At 48.0% G+C, this 13907-nt stretch overlaps 1 protein-coding gene across 1 annotated transcript in view; it reads right to left on the bottom strand.

The window, feature by feature from the left end:
• The window catches only part of CEP164 (centrosomal protein 164kDa), a 105855-nt gene that overhangs the window by 55330 nt on the left and 36618 nt on the right, over positions 1-13907 (bottom strand). The window contains exons 8-10 of the mRNA XM_011965001.1: positions 7028-7411; positions 4686-4766; positions 2729-2812 (exon numbers count right to left, since the gene is read on the bottom strand). Coding sequence (XP_011820391.1) covers positions 2729-2812; positions 4686-4766; positions 7028-7411 — 549 coding nt within the window. The remainder of the gene's footprint in view (positions 1-2728; positions 2813-4685; positions 4767-7027; positions 7412-13907) is intronic.

Genomic DNA, 13907 nt, shown 5'->3' with positions numbered 1-13907 from the left:
CAGGAGAATGGCGTGAACCTGGGAGGCAGAGCTTGCAGTGAGCCGAGATCACGCCACTGCACTCCAGCCTGGGTGACAGAGTTAAGACTCCGTCTCAAAAAAAAAAAAGAAAAAGAAAAAAAGAAATAAGTCAAGGGCCTATTCTCAAATTTAAAGAGCACATCGCCAAGCAGTTTAGGTAGCACGATCACAATTTTTATGGGAAGAAAAAAGATAAGCAAGTAGAAAATAAATATATGCTTATATGTACACAGAAAATTTTCTGGAAAGGCACATGAAAAATGTGAATAGAAACTATCCATAGTCCCTGTCTGTGTAAGGCTACAGGAAGTTGAGAACTTGGATCTTCCGTATTATTTGAAATAATTTTATAATCACTTTTCTAATTAATTATGAAATGTATTATGTCAGCAGGGCACGGTGGCTCACGCCTGTAATCCCAGCACTTTGGGAGGCCAAGGCGGGCGGATCACCTGAGGTCAAGAGTTTGAGACCAGCCTGGCCAACACAGTGAAACCTCATCTCTACTAAAAATACAAAAAAAAAGAAAAATTAGCTGGGCATGGTGGTGCGCACCTATAGTACCAGCTACTCGGGGAAACTGAGACAGGAGAATCACTTGAACTCAGGAGGCAGAGGCTGCAGTGAGCCAAAATTGTACCACTGCACTCCAGCCTAGGTGATAGAGGGAAACTCCATCTCAAAAAAAAAAAAAGAAATGTATTATGTCTAATTCATTATAATCGTTTTTTGTGGTGATGGTTGTGAAGGTATACAATATGGTAAAACGTATCAAATAAATGTGCAGTTTATTGTATGTCAATTATATCTCAATTAAATTGCATTGAAAATATTTTAAATGAACAAAAACTAGTATAGCTCAGCCCTCTGCCCTGGTCCTGCCCTTGAGAGAAGAGTGGAGAATATGGCAAAATGGGCAAGAACGCACAGGAAGGACAGAGAATGGCATCTACCATTTTGTTCCATGCTGCTCTCTCCTCCAGCTCCCCCTCCCCAACTCGACCCCTCCACCCCCAGAGATGGTGGACAGCTGGAGGCTGAGCCTGCAAAGGCTTGGCTACTCAGTCAGCCACGCTGAGCACCATTACCCACATCACGACAGGCAGGTCACAAGGTATAGCTTAGGGGAAAGGTCCCCAACCCCTGGGCTGCAGAGCAGGGGGTGAACAGTGGGCAGGCAAGGAAACATTACCACCTGAGCTCCCCCTCCTGTCAGATCAGCAGTGGCACTGGGTTCTGACAGGAGCATGAGCCTATCGTGATCTGTACATGCCAGGGATCTAGGTTGCGCACTCCTCATGAGAATCTAATGCCCCTGACCCCATCTGTGGAAAAATTGTCTTCCAAGAAACTGGTCCCTGATGCCAAAAAGGTTGGGGACCGCTGACTTAGGGATTCCTCTGCCAGGGATGGCCACCTGAAGAGGCTGTACCTCGTGAGAACCAAAACCACGTCAGGTCCTGCTACTGCGTTACAGCAAGTGGCACAGCCCAAAAAGAGGCTGCTGGCCACATCAGGTCTTAGGTAGACCCAGAAATCTGTCTTTTTCTCAAGCTCCCAAGTAATTCTGATACTGGCCAGGTGTTGGACCCCAAGCAATGGGATCTACCTCCACCCCACTGACTCGGTAACCTTCGCACTCACCTACTGCCAAAGGAGCTCCACAATTCGCCCCCTCCAAACCTTTCCTGACTAATCCCACCTTCCTCTGCCTGTGCCTTCACATCTCTCTAGCACTGCAAACAGCATGACCAAGATCCAGCAAGGACCTGGTGGCTGGACAGTGGCCCAGAAAGGTTTTATCAGCCAGAGCTGAGAGGAACATGTGGGGCTCAAACGCAACTGGCCCGAAAACTCTAGCCTGCCTCTAGCACACATTTCACTAAAGGCTCCAAGGCTGGGTTCATATTAAACATCTTGTTTGTTTCACCCAACAAATTTCCATTTTGCCCAAACCAAATGTTCCCTTAAACTTGCAGAGATCATGTGCCAGAACTGCTCTTCTAACCAATCCACAAAGAAAAAGAAAAGTCTTCTTGGCTTGAAGCTCCTTAAGGACAGGATCTGTGTTTGAGTCATCTTTGTACCCCATGTGGGTCAGTCACCATCCATGCCCACACAGAGCTTACATCTGGCAGGGGAGACAGACAAACAACCATCAAACAAAACAAGAAGGACTAAGCGGAGCAAAGAGAGGGAACAATTCATCCCATTCGAGGAGGTGGTGTCAGAGGTGAACCTCCAGGACCAAAAAAGAGCTTGCTGGGAAAAACGGGAAAGCAGAGTGGCAGGCAGAGGGGTGGTGGAGGTGGAGAGTGTGCCCCGGGATGGTGAGCAGCAGACCCAGCTGGTGAGCAGCGGTGGGCTGGGCATGTAAAGAGGATGAATGGGCCAGGATGGGAAGTGCCTTGAAATCTACAGTCTACACAGCACTTTGCACATGAGCAGACAGTCCACTCTTCAGCTGCTGAATGAGTGGATAAATGGATAAATATATGATGGAAAAGAGCTTTAATTTATAGCAACAATGCAGGAATGGTCAGAAGCCCCATGAAAGGCAGTCAGGACCATGCCTTAATGAATTAGAAGGGAGAGAACTTCCAGAAATGCAGCCTGTGATGGGCAGGGCTCAGTTCTGGGTCATCCGAAAAAGCGGTTGTGAGGAAAAATGAGGCCCCAGCTCAGCCCACCACCCAGAGAGACTCACCTGCCAACGAGTTCCATCCAGGGCCGGGGAAAGCACATCAATATCCAGCAGGTGCTCCGAGATCCGGCTGTGAAAACCGAAGTCCTGGAGAGAGTGGAGATGCAAAGGTCAGCTCTGCCTCTGTCACAGTCAACACCCACCAGGCCTCTTCACTACCCCAACTCCACTTTCCAGAAAGATATCTGCTATGTGCCCAGCTCTGTGCCAAACATTTCAACATCACTAATTTCATCTTCAAAATAACACTGCGACTCGATGGAAAGATATGTGATTAAGCAAGTATGGTAAAATGTTAACTGTGGCCTATAGATGGTAAGTATGTGGGTATTCACTGAACAATTTTTAAAATTATTCCATATGTCTGAAACTTTTCATAATAAAATTATGGGGAAAAAATAACCCTGTGAGACTAAAACTCTTTCCCTCATCTCATAGATAAGGAAGCAGGTTGGAGAGCACATATAACTCGCCCAAGGCCACACAGCTGATAAGTAAGGGACCTGAGGGTCAGATGGGGCCCTGCACTGACGGCAAAGCCCAAGCTCTTTCCATGACACATGCTGTGAAGGATGTCACTTTCCGGCTATCTCTCCCTCTCCGTGGTGCCCAACCAGGCACAAGAAGAAATGCCAACATCCCCAGAAAACCTGTGGGCAGTTTTGAAACTAGCCTTGGTGGGCCCTTTCCAGCTCGTTCCATCCCTTTTCCATACAGGTGCCCACCTGGACAATGAGAGTTAATTAGTGGTGCTTCCTGCATTGGCTTCTCTTTGGGACAGGCAGCAAGTGCCCACACTGGTGCCAGTTTGTTGCTGTCCTCTGGCTGCCACAGGCCCATGATCCCACCTCCTCTGAGCCGAAGATCCCTGCTGGGCTAAGTGAAGGACTGCTGCCCAATAGCATGTTAATGGGGACCGTTCTGTCACATCAGCCCTGATTAATGGTGGGACGCCCAGACAAAATCTGGTCCTGCTGTCCACAGCCTCCTCCATCTACTTCCATAGAGAAGAAAAATGCTGATGGGCACATTTCTCCACATGGGTGACTGCTTTAGAAGAGCCAGCCCCCTTGCTTCCGAGAGATCTGTGACATGGCGATTCTTCACGGACAGTTTTTGCCAACAATGACTTTTTACCTTCCCTTTCTAGCTTGTGGGTTTTTCTTCTTTTTTGGTGACATTTTCCTTTCAGTTTGAGTTCTACTTCACTTAATGCAGCTGCCATCTGCCTCCTAAGCCCACGGCTCAGTGAGGGGCGAGCACACACAGCCTCCTAATTCTTCTGCACCCCCCCATATCATTACTGTTCATCCCTGACCCTCTCCCACTAATCCCTTCCCTTTGATCTGCCTCCTCCAAACAGATGGAGGATGGCTTCTAGAGGTAATGCTCTGCCAAAAAGCACCCTGAACTATTCCCCTTAGGTACAGACCTGGCAAATGAAACGATGATACAGCAGGCTGGGTAGAAGGTCTGGGACAAAGAAACCATGGATGCTGGCATTCCAAGACAAAGCCTTAACTTTAGAAATGAAGCCACGGCATCCCTCCTGGCCTGAGCCTAGGACTGTCCTCACCACAGCTCAGTGATCCCATAAACACAAACACACCAGTCTCTAACCTCCTAGGCTGATGGCAACTCACATGATCACACAGGCAACTCACACAACAGTGAGAGTAATAATAGCTAACATTTTAACATTATTTTATATATAACTACATTAATCATGTTTATATGCTAACATTTTATATTCTCTGCCTTTCTTCTCACAACAAACCTATAAAATAGGAAGTATTACCCTTAGTTAATGGGTTGAGAAGCTGGAGCTAGACAAGACTCAAGCATGAGTTTGAAATTCTCCCACTTACAAGCTGTGTGATGCTGGGCAAATTACTTAACCCTAGAGACTCACAAATCCATGCTCTTCGCCACCACTCTACTGCCCTCATCTCGAACTCACCAGGCCATGGAAGGACTTGGGGTCAGAAGTTATGGAGTCTGAGAGCTGAAGTTCCTTCATGTGTTCACTAATTTCCAGTTCCTGGAGAGAGAGAGACACAGAGAAATCCCTCAGAGCAGAGCACAAAGGGACATGGTCCCTACCCAGGGAATTCTGTTCAGGCTGTGGTACCAATATAGGGCACAGGCCAAACTGAAATCCATCCTTCTTGAAAACCTAAAGGAGGCCTGTGGACCCCGCCATTCTCTCTGGACATGTGCACAGCCTCCGCCCCACTGGGGTTGGGCAGCCCACTGAGTAGAGACAACCACACTCTGAATTAGATCAGCAAGGACTTATACGAGTAAGGGGAACCAAGAGTAGTGGAGATGGTTAGAAAGGTGGCAGTACAGAAGTCTGATGCTATCCTAAAAAACAGAAGGAGAGCATCTTTCCTAGGAAATAGATAAAAGTTCTTTTTTTTTTTTCCCCCGAGACGGAGTCTCACTCTATACCCCAGGCTGGAGTGGCACCATCTCAGCTTACTGCAGCCTCTACGTCCTGGGTTCCAGCAATCTCCTGCCTCAGCCTCCCAAGTAGCTGGGATTACAGGTGCGCATCACCACGCCTGGATAATTTATTTTTAGTAAAGACGAGGTTTCACCATGTTGGCCAGTGATCTCCAACTCCTGACCTCAAGTGATCTGCCCGCCTCAGCCTTCCAAAGTGGTGGGATTACAGGCATGAGCCACTGCACCTGGCCGATAAAAGCTCTTTAAATGAATTCCCTCACCATCTACCTGGAAGAGGAACAGGACTAAGGGTTGAAAAACCTAAAATGCCAAAGGATCTCCCCATTCAAGCTTACTTCTGTCCATTTTGGTCATTGGCCTGGTCTTGCCAAAGCAACCACTCCCATGTGTTGGCATCTTTCAGAAAGAGCCACACAAATGGATGAGAAGAGTCTTCTTGTCACCTAATCTACCTACGCTGGGGCAGAACACTGCCAAATGTGGCACCTACCGCCCCGCTCACCCCCACCCTCCACCTCGCCACAACACACAGTGTTCTCTCTCTCTAGAAACTCAGACTGCTGCAACCATGACTGCCCCCAAACTGATGTCAAGAAGTACAAGGCGAGGCCGGGCGCAGTGGCTCACTCCTGTAATTCCAGCACTTTAGGAGGCCGAGGCGGGTGGATCACCTGAGGTCAGGAGTTCGAGACCAGCCTGACCAACATGGAGAAACCCTGTCTCTACTAAAAACACAAAAAATTAGCCAGGTATGTTGGCAGTCACCTGTAATCCCAGCTACTCAGGAGGCTGAGGCAGGAGAATAGCTTGAACCCAGGAGACAGATGCTGCGGTGAGCTAATCATGCCATTGCACTCCAGCCTGGACAACAACAGTGAAACTCCGTCTCAAAAAAAAGAAGTACAAGGGGAGCCAGACTCTGGTTCACGCCAGTAATCCCAGCGGGTGGATCGAGGTTGAGCTCAGGAGTTCAAGATCAGCCTGGACAACATGGTGAAACCCCATCTCTACTAAAAAATACAAAAATTAGCCGGGTGTGGTGGTGCATGCCAGTGGTCTCAGCTACTCGGGAGACTGAGGCACAAGAATCGCTTGAACCTGGGAGGCAGAGGTTGCAGTGAGCCAAGATTGCACCACTGCACTCTAGCTAGGGTGAAGGAGCGAGACTCTATATCAAAAGAAAAAAAAAAAAAAAACCTTGAACTATGATGAGGCGGGCAGATCACTTGAGCTCAGCAGTTAGAGACCAGCCTGGGCAACATGGCGAAATCCTGTCTCTACAAAAAATACCAAAATTAGCTGGGCATGGTGACACATGCCTGTGGTCTCAGCTACTCAAGAGGCTGAGGTAATGCCCTGCCAAAAAGCACTCTGAACTGTGATGAGGTGGGAGGATTGCTTGAGCCCTGGAGGTCAAGGCTGCAGTGAGCCAAGATCACGCCACTGCACTCCAGCCTGGGCTACAGAACAAGACCCTGTCTCAAAAAAGACAGAAGAAAAAAAAAAGTAAGGAGGGAGGTAGGAAGCAGGAAAGGAAGTAGGATAAAAGAAAATGAACATTCCAGGAGGGTGCCAATGGAAAAGCAAATTTCTGCTCTCAATTTCGAGTGCCAGCAGGTTTGCAGCTTCATTCCGGATTTTACTGCCTGCTGGGCCTGGGCATATTTGTCACAATTAAGGGCTCTGGCTGATGCTGACAGCCCAGTGCAGGGACACGCAAATGAAGCTCCTGACTCAGTAATAAAGATGTGGGGATAGGATCCTGCCCAGGGCTGAACAGAGTAGCAGAGGGCTACAGTCGACCCCTGCCTATGGGATACAGTGACTTACTTGGCTGGCGTCTGAACTGCCCTCTTCTAGAGCAGAAGCCTTCTTCTTTGGCTCCTTGGCTGCCTCTTCCCTCCTGGAACCCTCCTCTCCTGCATCTACTGTGTCCTCTGGTGCCTCCTTTTCAGAGGCTTCGGCATGGTCATTGCCCCTAGGGTCTGCCTTGGAGGTCACCAGATTCCTGGAAATCTTAGGTTCACTCTTCTCATTTTCCTCTTTTTCTGGGAGCCCAGGTCTTGCCCCACTTCCCTGTCGCCCTTTGCCATCAGCACTGCTCAGACTGCTGTCTGCACCTGGGCTGGACGGCTTGCAGGGAGTAGGGGGACTGGCAGCAGCTGAATCCAGAGAAACATCCTTCTCCTCTGGCTGGCTTGTTCTTAGAGACTCCTAGGGAGCAACAGACCATGTTAAAAAGGAAGACATAAGGAATGTGCAAAAGGAGCTGAGACATGCTGCAAGATGGAAATGCTATTCCCTGACTCCCACAGGCCAGTGCCTGAGTTCTGCCCCAGTGGTTATCAATCACGCAGTTCTTACATTTTTTTTTTTAATTTTTTTGAGATGAAGTCTCACTCTGTCACCCAGGCTGAGGTGCAGTGGTGCGATCTTGGCTAACTGCAACCTCTGCCTCCTGGGTTCAAGCAATTCTCGTCCCTCAGCCTCCCGAGTAGCTGGGACTACAGGTGTGTGCCATCACACCTGGCTATTTTTTTATATTTTTAGTAGAGACGGTGTTTTGCCATGTTGGCCACGCTGGTCTCAAACTCCTGGCCTCAAGCAATCCACACACCTCAGCCTCCCAAAGTGCTGGGATTATAGGCGTGAGCCACCGCACCCAGCCCACCCAGGTTTTTAAAACACAGATTCCTGACTCAACCCCAGATCTACAGAATCGGAATTTCTATGGTAATTTGGATATACCCAAGCTGATCCCCATCCACTGGTGGGCCTGGAAGTCACTACACTGGATGATACAACTCTGTCACCACCTATCATATCCTCAAGTAATAAATCTGTCTTGCTCCAGCCCCGTTAGCCACATCATAAGACTGCAGACTCAAAAGCCAATATTTATTTAAGATGATGATGGATCATCATGTGAGAGAAAGGCAGCAAAGTCTCAAATTTCTATTTTTCATGTTTAATAGGCAGCAGGGGAAAAATTATCAGGAGAGTGCTCTTCGTGCCTAAAGCCTCCCGGGTACATGCTGATAAGCAGCAGCCTCGGAGACAGCATCCTCACCGAGCACTGCCGACTGGGGTCCTCTGAGAAGCAGATGCCAAGTTAGGGTTAGATGTGCAAGAGATTTAAGGGAGATGTCTACAAAGGATAAAGGAAGTGAGCAGAGCTCCAGACTTTCTCCAGTTCTGGGAAAGTCTTGGTCAGCCCAGCAGAGTCGCCTAGTAGGCTGCCATAAGAACAGTCCCGTATCTGTAGAAATGGCTCTGCTTTCAGACCCCTGTTGTGGCTCATCACCAGCAAGAAACACTTCCATGAAGCAGGGTGGATAGAAAGGGCAGTGCTGGAGGCTGTCAATCTGCTAAGCTCCCTTTGGCAGGGTCTCTCGAAAGCAGATCTGAGCAGTGCATCTGTACAGTGGCCACGCCCTGCTCCTCACATACAAACCTCACTTTAAAAACTAGTAAAAACCCAAGGCTGCTTCCACTAAATTCCTTAGAGTCGGTCAAAAGAGAAAAAGAAAACCCTCCCTTGGAAATACAGCCAGTGATCTCTGCTGGGTTTGGGCTGAGAAGTCTTCCTCCTGGAAAACATCTGTGCTAACACTTGGGCTGCCAGACTGAATAACTTCCGAGGAGGGATTTTTAAGACTTCCTGATTCCCTATTCTGAAGACTCAAGGACCATGATGACTAGAGAGCGGAGAGGTCCAAGAAGAAGCCCTAAGCACGGCATTTATTGATGCTCTGTTCAAGTGTCTGCTGTGCCCAAAGAAATGACCCTCTCCCTGCAAGCCTGACAGCCCACTGACAAGCTAACCCAGGCTTCCTAGGGATGATTACACACGTCAGTAAAGCAGAGTCCTTCAGAGCTCAGCTTTGGAGACAGAGGCTGCCCAGGCTCAAATTTTGGCTCCACACTTACAGATGTGTGACCTTAGGCAAATTATTTACTTCTATGTGCCTCAGTTTCTTTTGCTAAAATACCAGGATGGAGCAGTGCTTACCTCATAGGAAGCACCGCTGGGAAGAGTAAATGAGTCAGCACTCATCAAGTGAGTTAAGAAACTCAGAATTGTGACTGGCACACTGTCAGTGTCCCACGAATGTTAACTTACGTTATGTAATGAGACTTACACATTCATTCACTGAGCACATTCTATGTGTCAAACACTGCCTTGGGAATCCAAATATGGCCAAACTATGGATCCTGCCCTCAAGGAATTGAGCTAATATTGAGAAAAGTGAAATGTTCCCAATGGCTTTGGTTATGAGCCTTGACTGCCCAAAGCAAAGAGGCCACTAGACACAGTGGTGATACTGTCATTAGGCCCAACCCTGTCCCAGAAAGAAGAGCGGAAGGGGAAGTAGAGAAGGTACAAAGGAAGCTCACGCCTTGGCAGCATGCATGTGGGTACCCGCCAGTGCTGCCCCTCCCAGCATCCCTAACCTCCAGTATGGAATAAATCTGCCAGGACCACTGGGCTAAGAGAAGGGAGACACACTTCTCCTCTTCAAGTGAAGCAGCTTCAGGCTGAGCCTAATGGCCTTCTCATCTCTATACCACCAAAGGCCCATACTCAGCAGAAGCTCATATCCAGTCTGTGGGGTTCTAAGGCCTCCAAGAAGGAGGTGGGAGTTGCCTGGGGTGGGCAAAGGGTGTTGGGACAACCACACCCCCTTACTCGGCAAGCAGGGCCAATCCACCCTGGCCAGGCTCATCCCAAGATTAAAGAAAGGCTCCCACCGGCTTGAAGTTGGGAGTGAAACCTGGTCCTAAGAGGGCTGCCTACCAATACACCTTGGATGCGAGGGCAAAGGAGGTATCAGACCATAAATAGTCCCTATGGCCTTCAGGATAAAATTTAAACTCCTACTTCGCCCACAGCCCTTAAGGCCCAGCTCCTGCCTGCCTCTCACGGCTTACCTCCAGCCAAACCCTCAGACACTCTCTCCTCCCACCTGTGGATAAACATCACAATAATTTAGTAATTTGCCATGCAATTCCTAAAACACACATACACACACACTACCCTGACACACCCCCCACTGGTCCCCACCACATCACCTCTTCCAGGATGCCTGCCTTGATCCCTAGGTCAGCTGACCTGAGATGAGCCTTCCCCATCATCTACTTTAATAGCTATTGTATTTGCTGATTTCCTTATCTGTTTCCCTCACCAAATTAGCTCCCTATTGTCCTCAGTACTTAGTTTCTAGCACATAATAAGTGCTTAGCAAAGGTTTGTTGACCAAATTGTTAAATATGAATAAGCGTGTCATGCAAAGATAGCAGTTGAGGTTTCCCTTCCTAGCCTGCAAAAAGGAGATGTAATTACTTTACATGGTTATACAGGGATTCGACTATATTTATTACAGTGCTAATTAAATGAAAAATAGCTAAGCAAATGTTAGCTATTAATTAACCATTCAAGATGACGGAAAAACAAGTAACCTATCAAAAATCAGAGAATACAAGACACAGGTAGAGATTCCCATCCTTGAGAGGATCAGGAAAAATAACTAACAGGTACTAGGCTTAATGCCTGGGGGATGAAATAATCTGCACAACACACCCCCATGACACAAGTTTACGTAGACAGCAGACCTGCCTGTGCACCCATGAACTTAATATAAAAATTAAAAACAGAGAGTCCCATTCTTACACATGAGAGAATATAGCCAGATTGCAATAATCTTAGGCCCAGCTCAATCTGTACGCTTAAATTCTTCAAAAGAAAATTTTCACATGATGGGGCTCACTCTAGTCTGCCTTACCTAAAACAGTAAAACACGGGTAATATTAAAATAAACAACCTTGCATTCTCTGCACCATGTTGACTAACTGCAACCACAGGACAGCACCTCGAGGGTGGGGAAAGCAGAGGGAGGTGAAGCATTTGATGTAGATTATCCACAAATGGATGTACATGAGCTGAGTGTCTGGAGAAGCTATCCAACTCCATGAGCATCTCCCTTCACCTGGCCCCTGCCCCTCGTCTCCCGGCCCAAGGCCTGAAGCTCCAACCAGGTATACACTCTGGGCACCGAAGTCCAGTCTCCCGCCCTGGTTCTGTGGGAAGTGCAGGAAAACGTGGGACCTCAGTCTCAGCACAACTTTGCCCTCAGCTCATCCCTGCTCACACTCCTTCTGTCTCCTCCTTTCACAGCTCCAGGTCCTTGAGTATTTCAAGGCACATTTCTGCTGCTTTTTCAAAAAAGACTTTCCCATCTGCAGGAGGAGAGAGCAGGAAAGAGCTTATAAGAATCATTTCATGAATATTTAACATACCCCCCAAAAGCCCTGAGGTTCTTCTGCCCAGAGCACAAAGACAAGGACCCCTATAATCCGCACAGCACAGGGGACAGGGCATGAAGGCCAAGGAACTGAACCCATGTCTGTGCATTGACCCTGTTCTGCAGAGACCCCCACCAAGCTGATCATTAGTCCAATTTATTTTTCAGATTTCATTCCTGCCCAGTTGGTCTCAATTCTTTGCACAGCTCCCTGGTGTTGTTAGCACTTTCCAATCGCACTGACATCATCCTGTTATTTCTAAGCCCAGGCTCCCTCCTGCTACTTTGATCCACTGATGGGCTTTTCACCAGCACCACATGGCCACATAAAGTCTGCTCCACTACCCTTCAGCCTCCTGGCTTTTGCTCGCCCTGTTCAGTGTCGGTTCCATGAACCTCTCTCTCTTCAGTCTGTAATAGACTTGAAGTGCGTTTAAGTTGGAAAGCAGGAGAGCAGGGAGGAGACAAGAAGAGATGCATTCTTGCCATCCTACTGCCCTCTCATGGAATCATGAGCAAACTGACTGCTCAGTGAGACAGGATAGAACTAGCCTCAGAAGTCCATCTCCATCCTAGGCTGTATGGGACACTCAGGAGTGGGGAAAGGTAGGCAGTTCACAGAATCAAAGACTGTAAACTGAGACAAAAGCCATTTTCAAAGAGCAGGGCCCAAGCAGAGGCAGCATTGGCTGTCCTGAAACCCCCCCATTCACCCTCATCACTAACACTCCCAACAGGAAAAGCCCTGATTCCTGCCTTCAGTTAGAACATAGGAATCCAACACTCCATGTGACAAAAAGAACTAAATCTGCGGGGATGCTAAAGACAGGGGTAGGAGGTGTATTTAACACCACCCACTCCAGACATTTCCCCTCATCACACTGGGGTGCCTATTTATATTAAAGAGGTTATAAAATGTTTAAAAGTCCCCACTCTCCCCAGAGAAGCACATAGTCATCAGAAGGAAAGCTTTTAGAAATCCACCTTTCAGGTCGGGCACGGTGGCTCATGCCTGTAATCCCAGCACTTTGGGAAGCCATGGCGGGCGGATCACCTGAGGTCAGGAGTTTGAGACCGGCCTGGCCAACATGGTGAAACCCCGTCTCTTCTAAAAATACAAAAATTAGCCAGGCATGGTGGCGGGTGCCTGTAATCCCAGCTACTCGGGAGGCTGAGGCAGGAGAATCGCTTGAGCCCAGGAGGCAGAGGCTGCAGTGAGCCAAGATCGCGACATTGCACTCCAGCCTGGGGGACAAGAGCGAGACTTCAACTCAAAAAAAAAGAAAAATCCGCTTTTCAAAGAAGAAAAAGCCTTTTTTGTTGATATTTACAATCCATTATGAAGTAAATGTTAATAAGCCCAAGGTCAAAGTAAATCATAATCAATCCACATCAGGATCTTCAATCCGCCAGCTGATAGCAGGGACCAAGTACCCACTCTATCTGGTAACTGGGAAAGCCAAGTGAAGAAAAAAATACGACACAACCTGCCCGGACACTCTCTCATGAGTCCCAGCGTGGCTCATTCACTCATTCACAAATTCATTCTCTCAACTGTTGACCAAAACATACCTAAGCACTTCCTATGTTTCAGAGGCAGTGGGCTAGGTGCTGCCTGGCCATACAGAAATGAATAGGGCAGAATCTCCAACCTCAACTTGCTCATTCTCATAGAGATTGTCTTCTTCCTCCAAAAGCAAATAAGTCCTCTGACACCCCTGGTCCTATACATGGTCAACCTTCTAGGCACAAAGCCTGAGCATCTCCTTTGATCAATAGAGGTCTTACTGGTGGTGGAGAAGAAAATAAAGTTGTCATTTCAGGGAACTAAACAGATTGAAGGCTTTAGATTTAATCCTTCCAGACTAGGCCCCACTCAGAAGGAACAGTTTCAAAGCAGACCTGTATCAGCTTGATAATAAAAATGGGACACTTAGAAAAAAGTGTCACATTTGGCAAGAAACTGTAAAGTCATAATCGAAAGGTATCTGACTGTGCAGAGCCAAAATGCTGAACAGTTTCTGAGGTAACAGGCAAAGTTTAACTACAAAAAGAGTCCTAGGCTGGGCACAGTGGCTTACACTCGTAATCCCAGCACTTTGGGAGCCCAAGACAGGTGGATCACTTAAGCCCAGGAGTTGGAGACCAGTCTGGGAAACATAGCAAAACTCCATCTCTACAAAATATAGCTGGGTGTGGTGGCGGGCACCTGTGGTCCCAACTACTTGGGAGGCTGATATGCACTCCAGCCTGGGCAACAGAGTGATATCCAGTCTTAAAAAAAAAGCCCTGTCCAATGGCTAGACTTGGGTCACCCACAACTCAGGTCTCAAGTACCAAATCAAGGGCTATCAGCCAGCACATCTGAAACCTCAAGTGACCTGAGACACTAATCCTGGCTCTTAAGG

Source organism: Mandrillus leucophaeus, unplaced genomic scaffold, assembly GCF_000951045.1.
Source record: "Mandrillus leucophaeus isolate KB7577 unplaced genomic scaffold, Mleu.le_1.0 Scaffold71, whole genome shotgun sequence".
Taxonomy (NCBI): domain Eukaryota; kingdom Metazoa; phylum Chordata; class Mammalia; order Primates; family Cercopithecidae; genus Mandrillus; species Mandrillus leucophaeus.
This window is presented reverse-complemented; position numbering and strand designations above follow the sequence as displayed.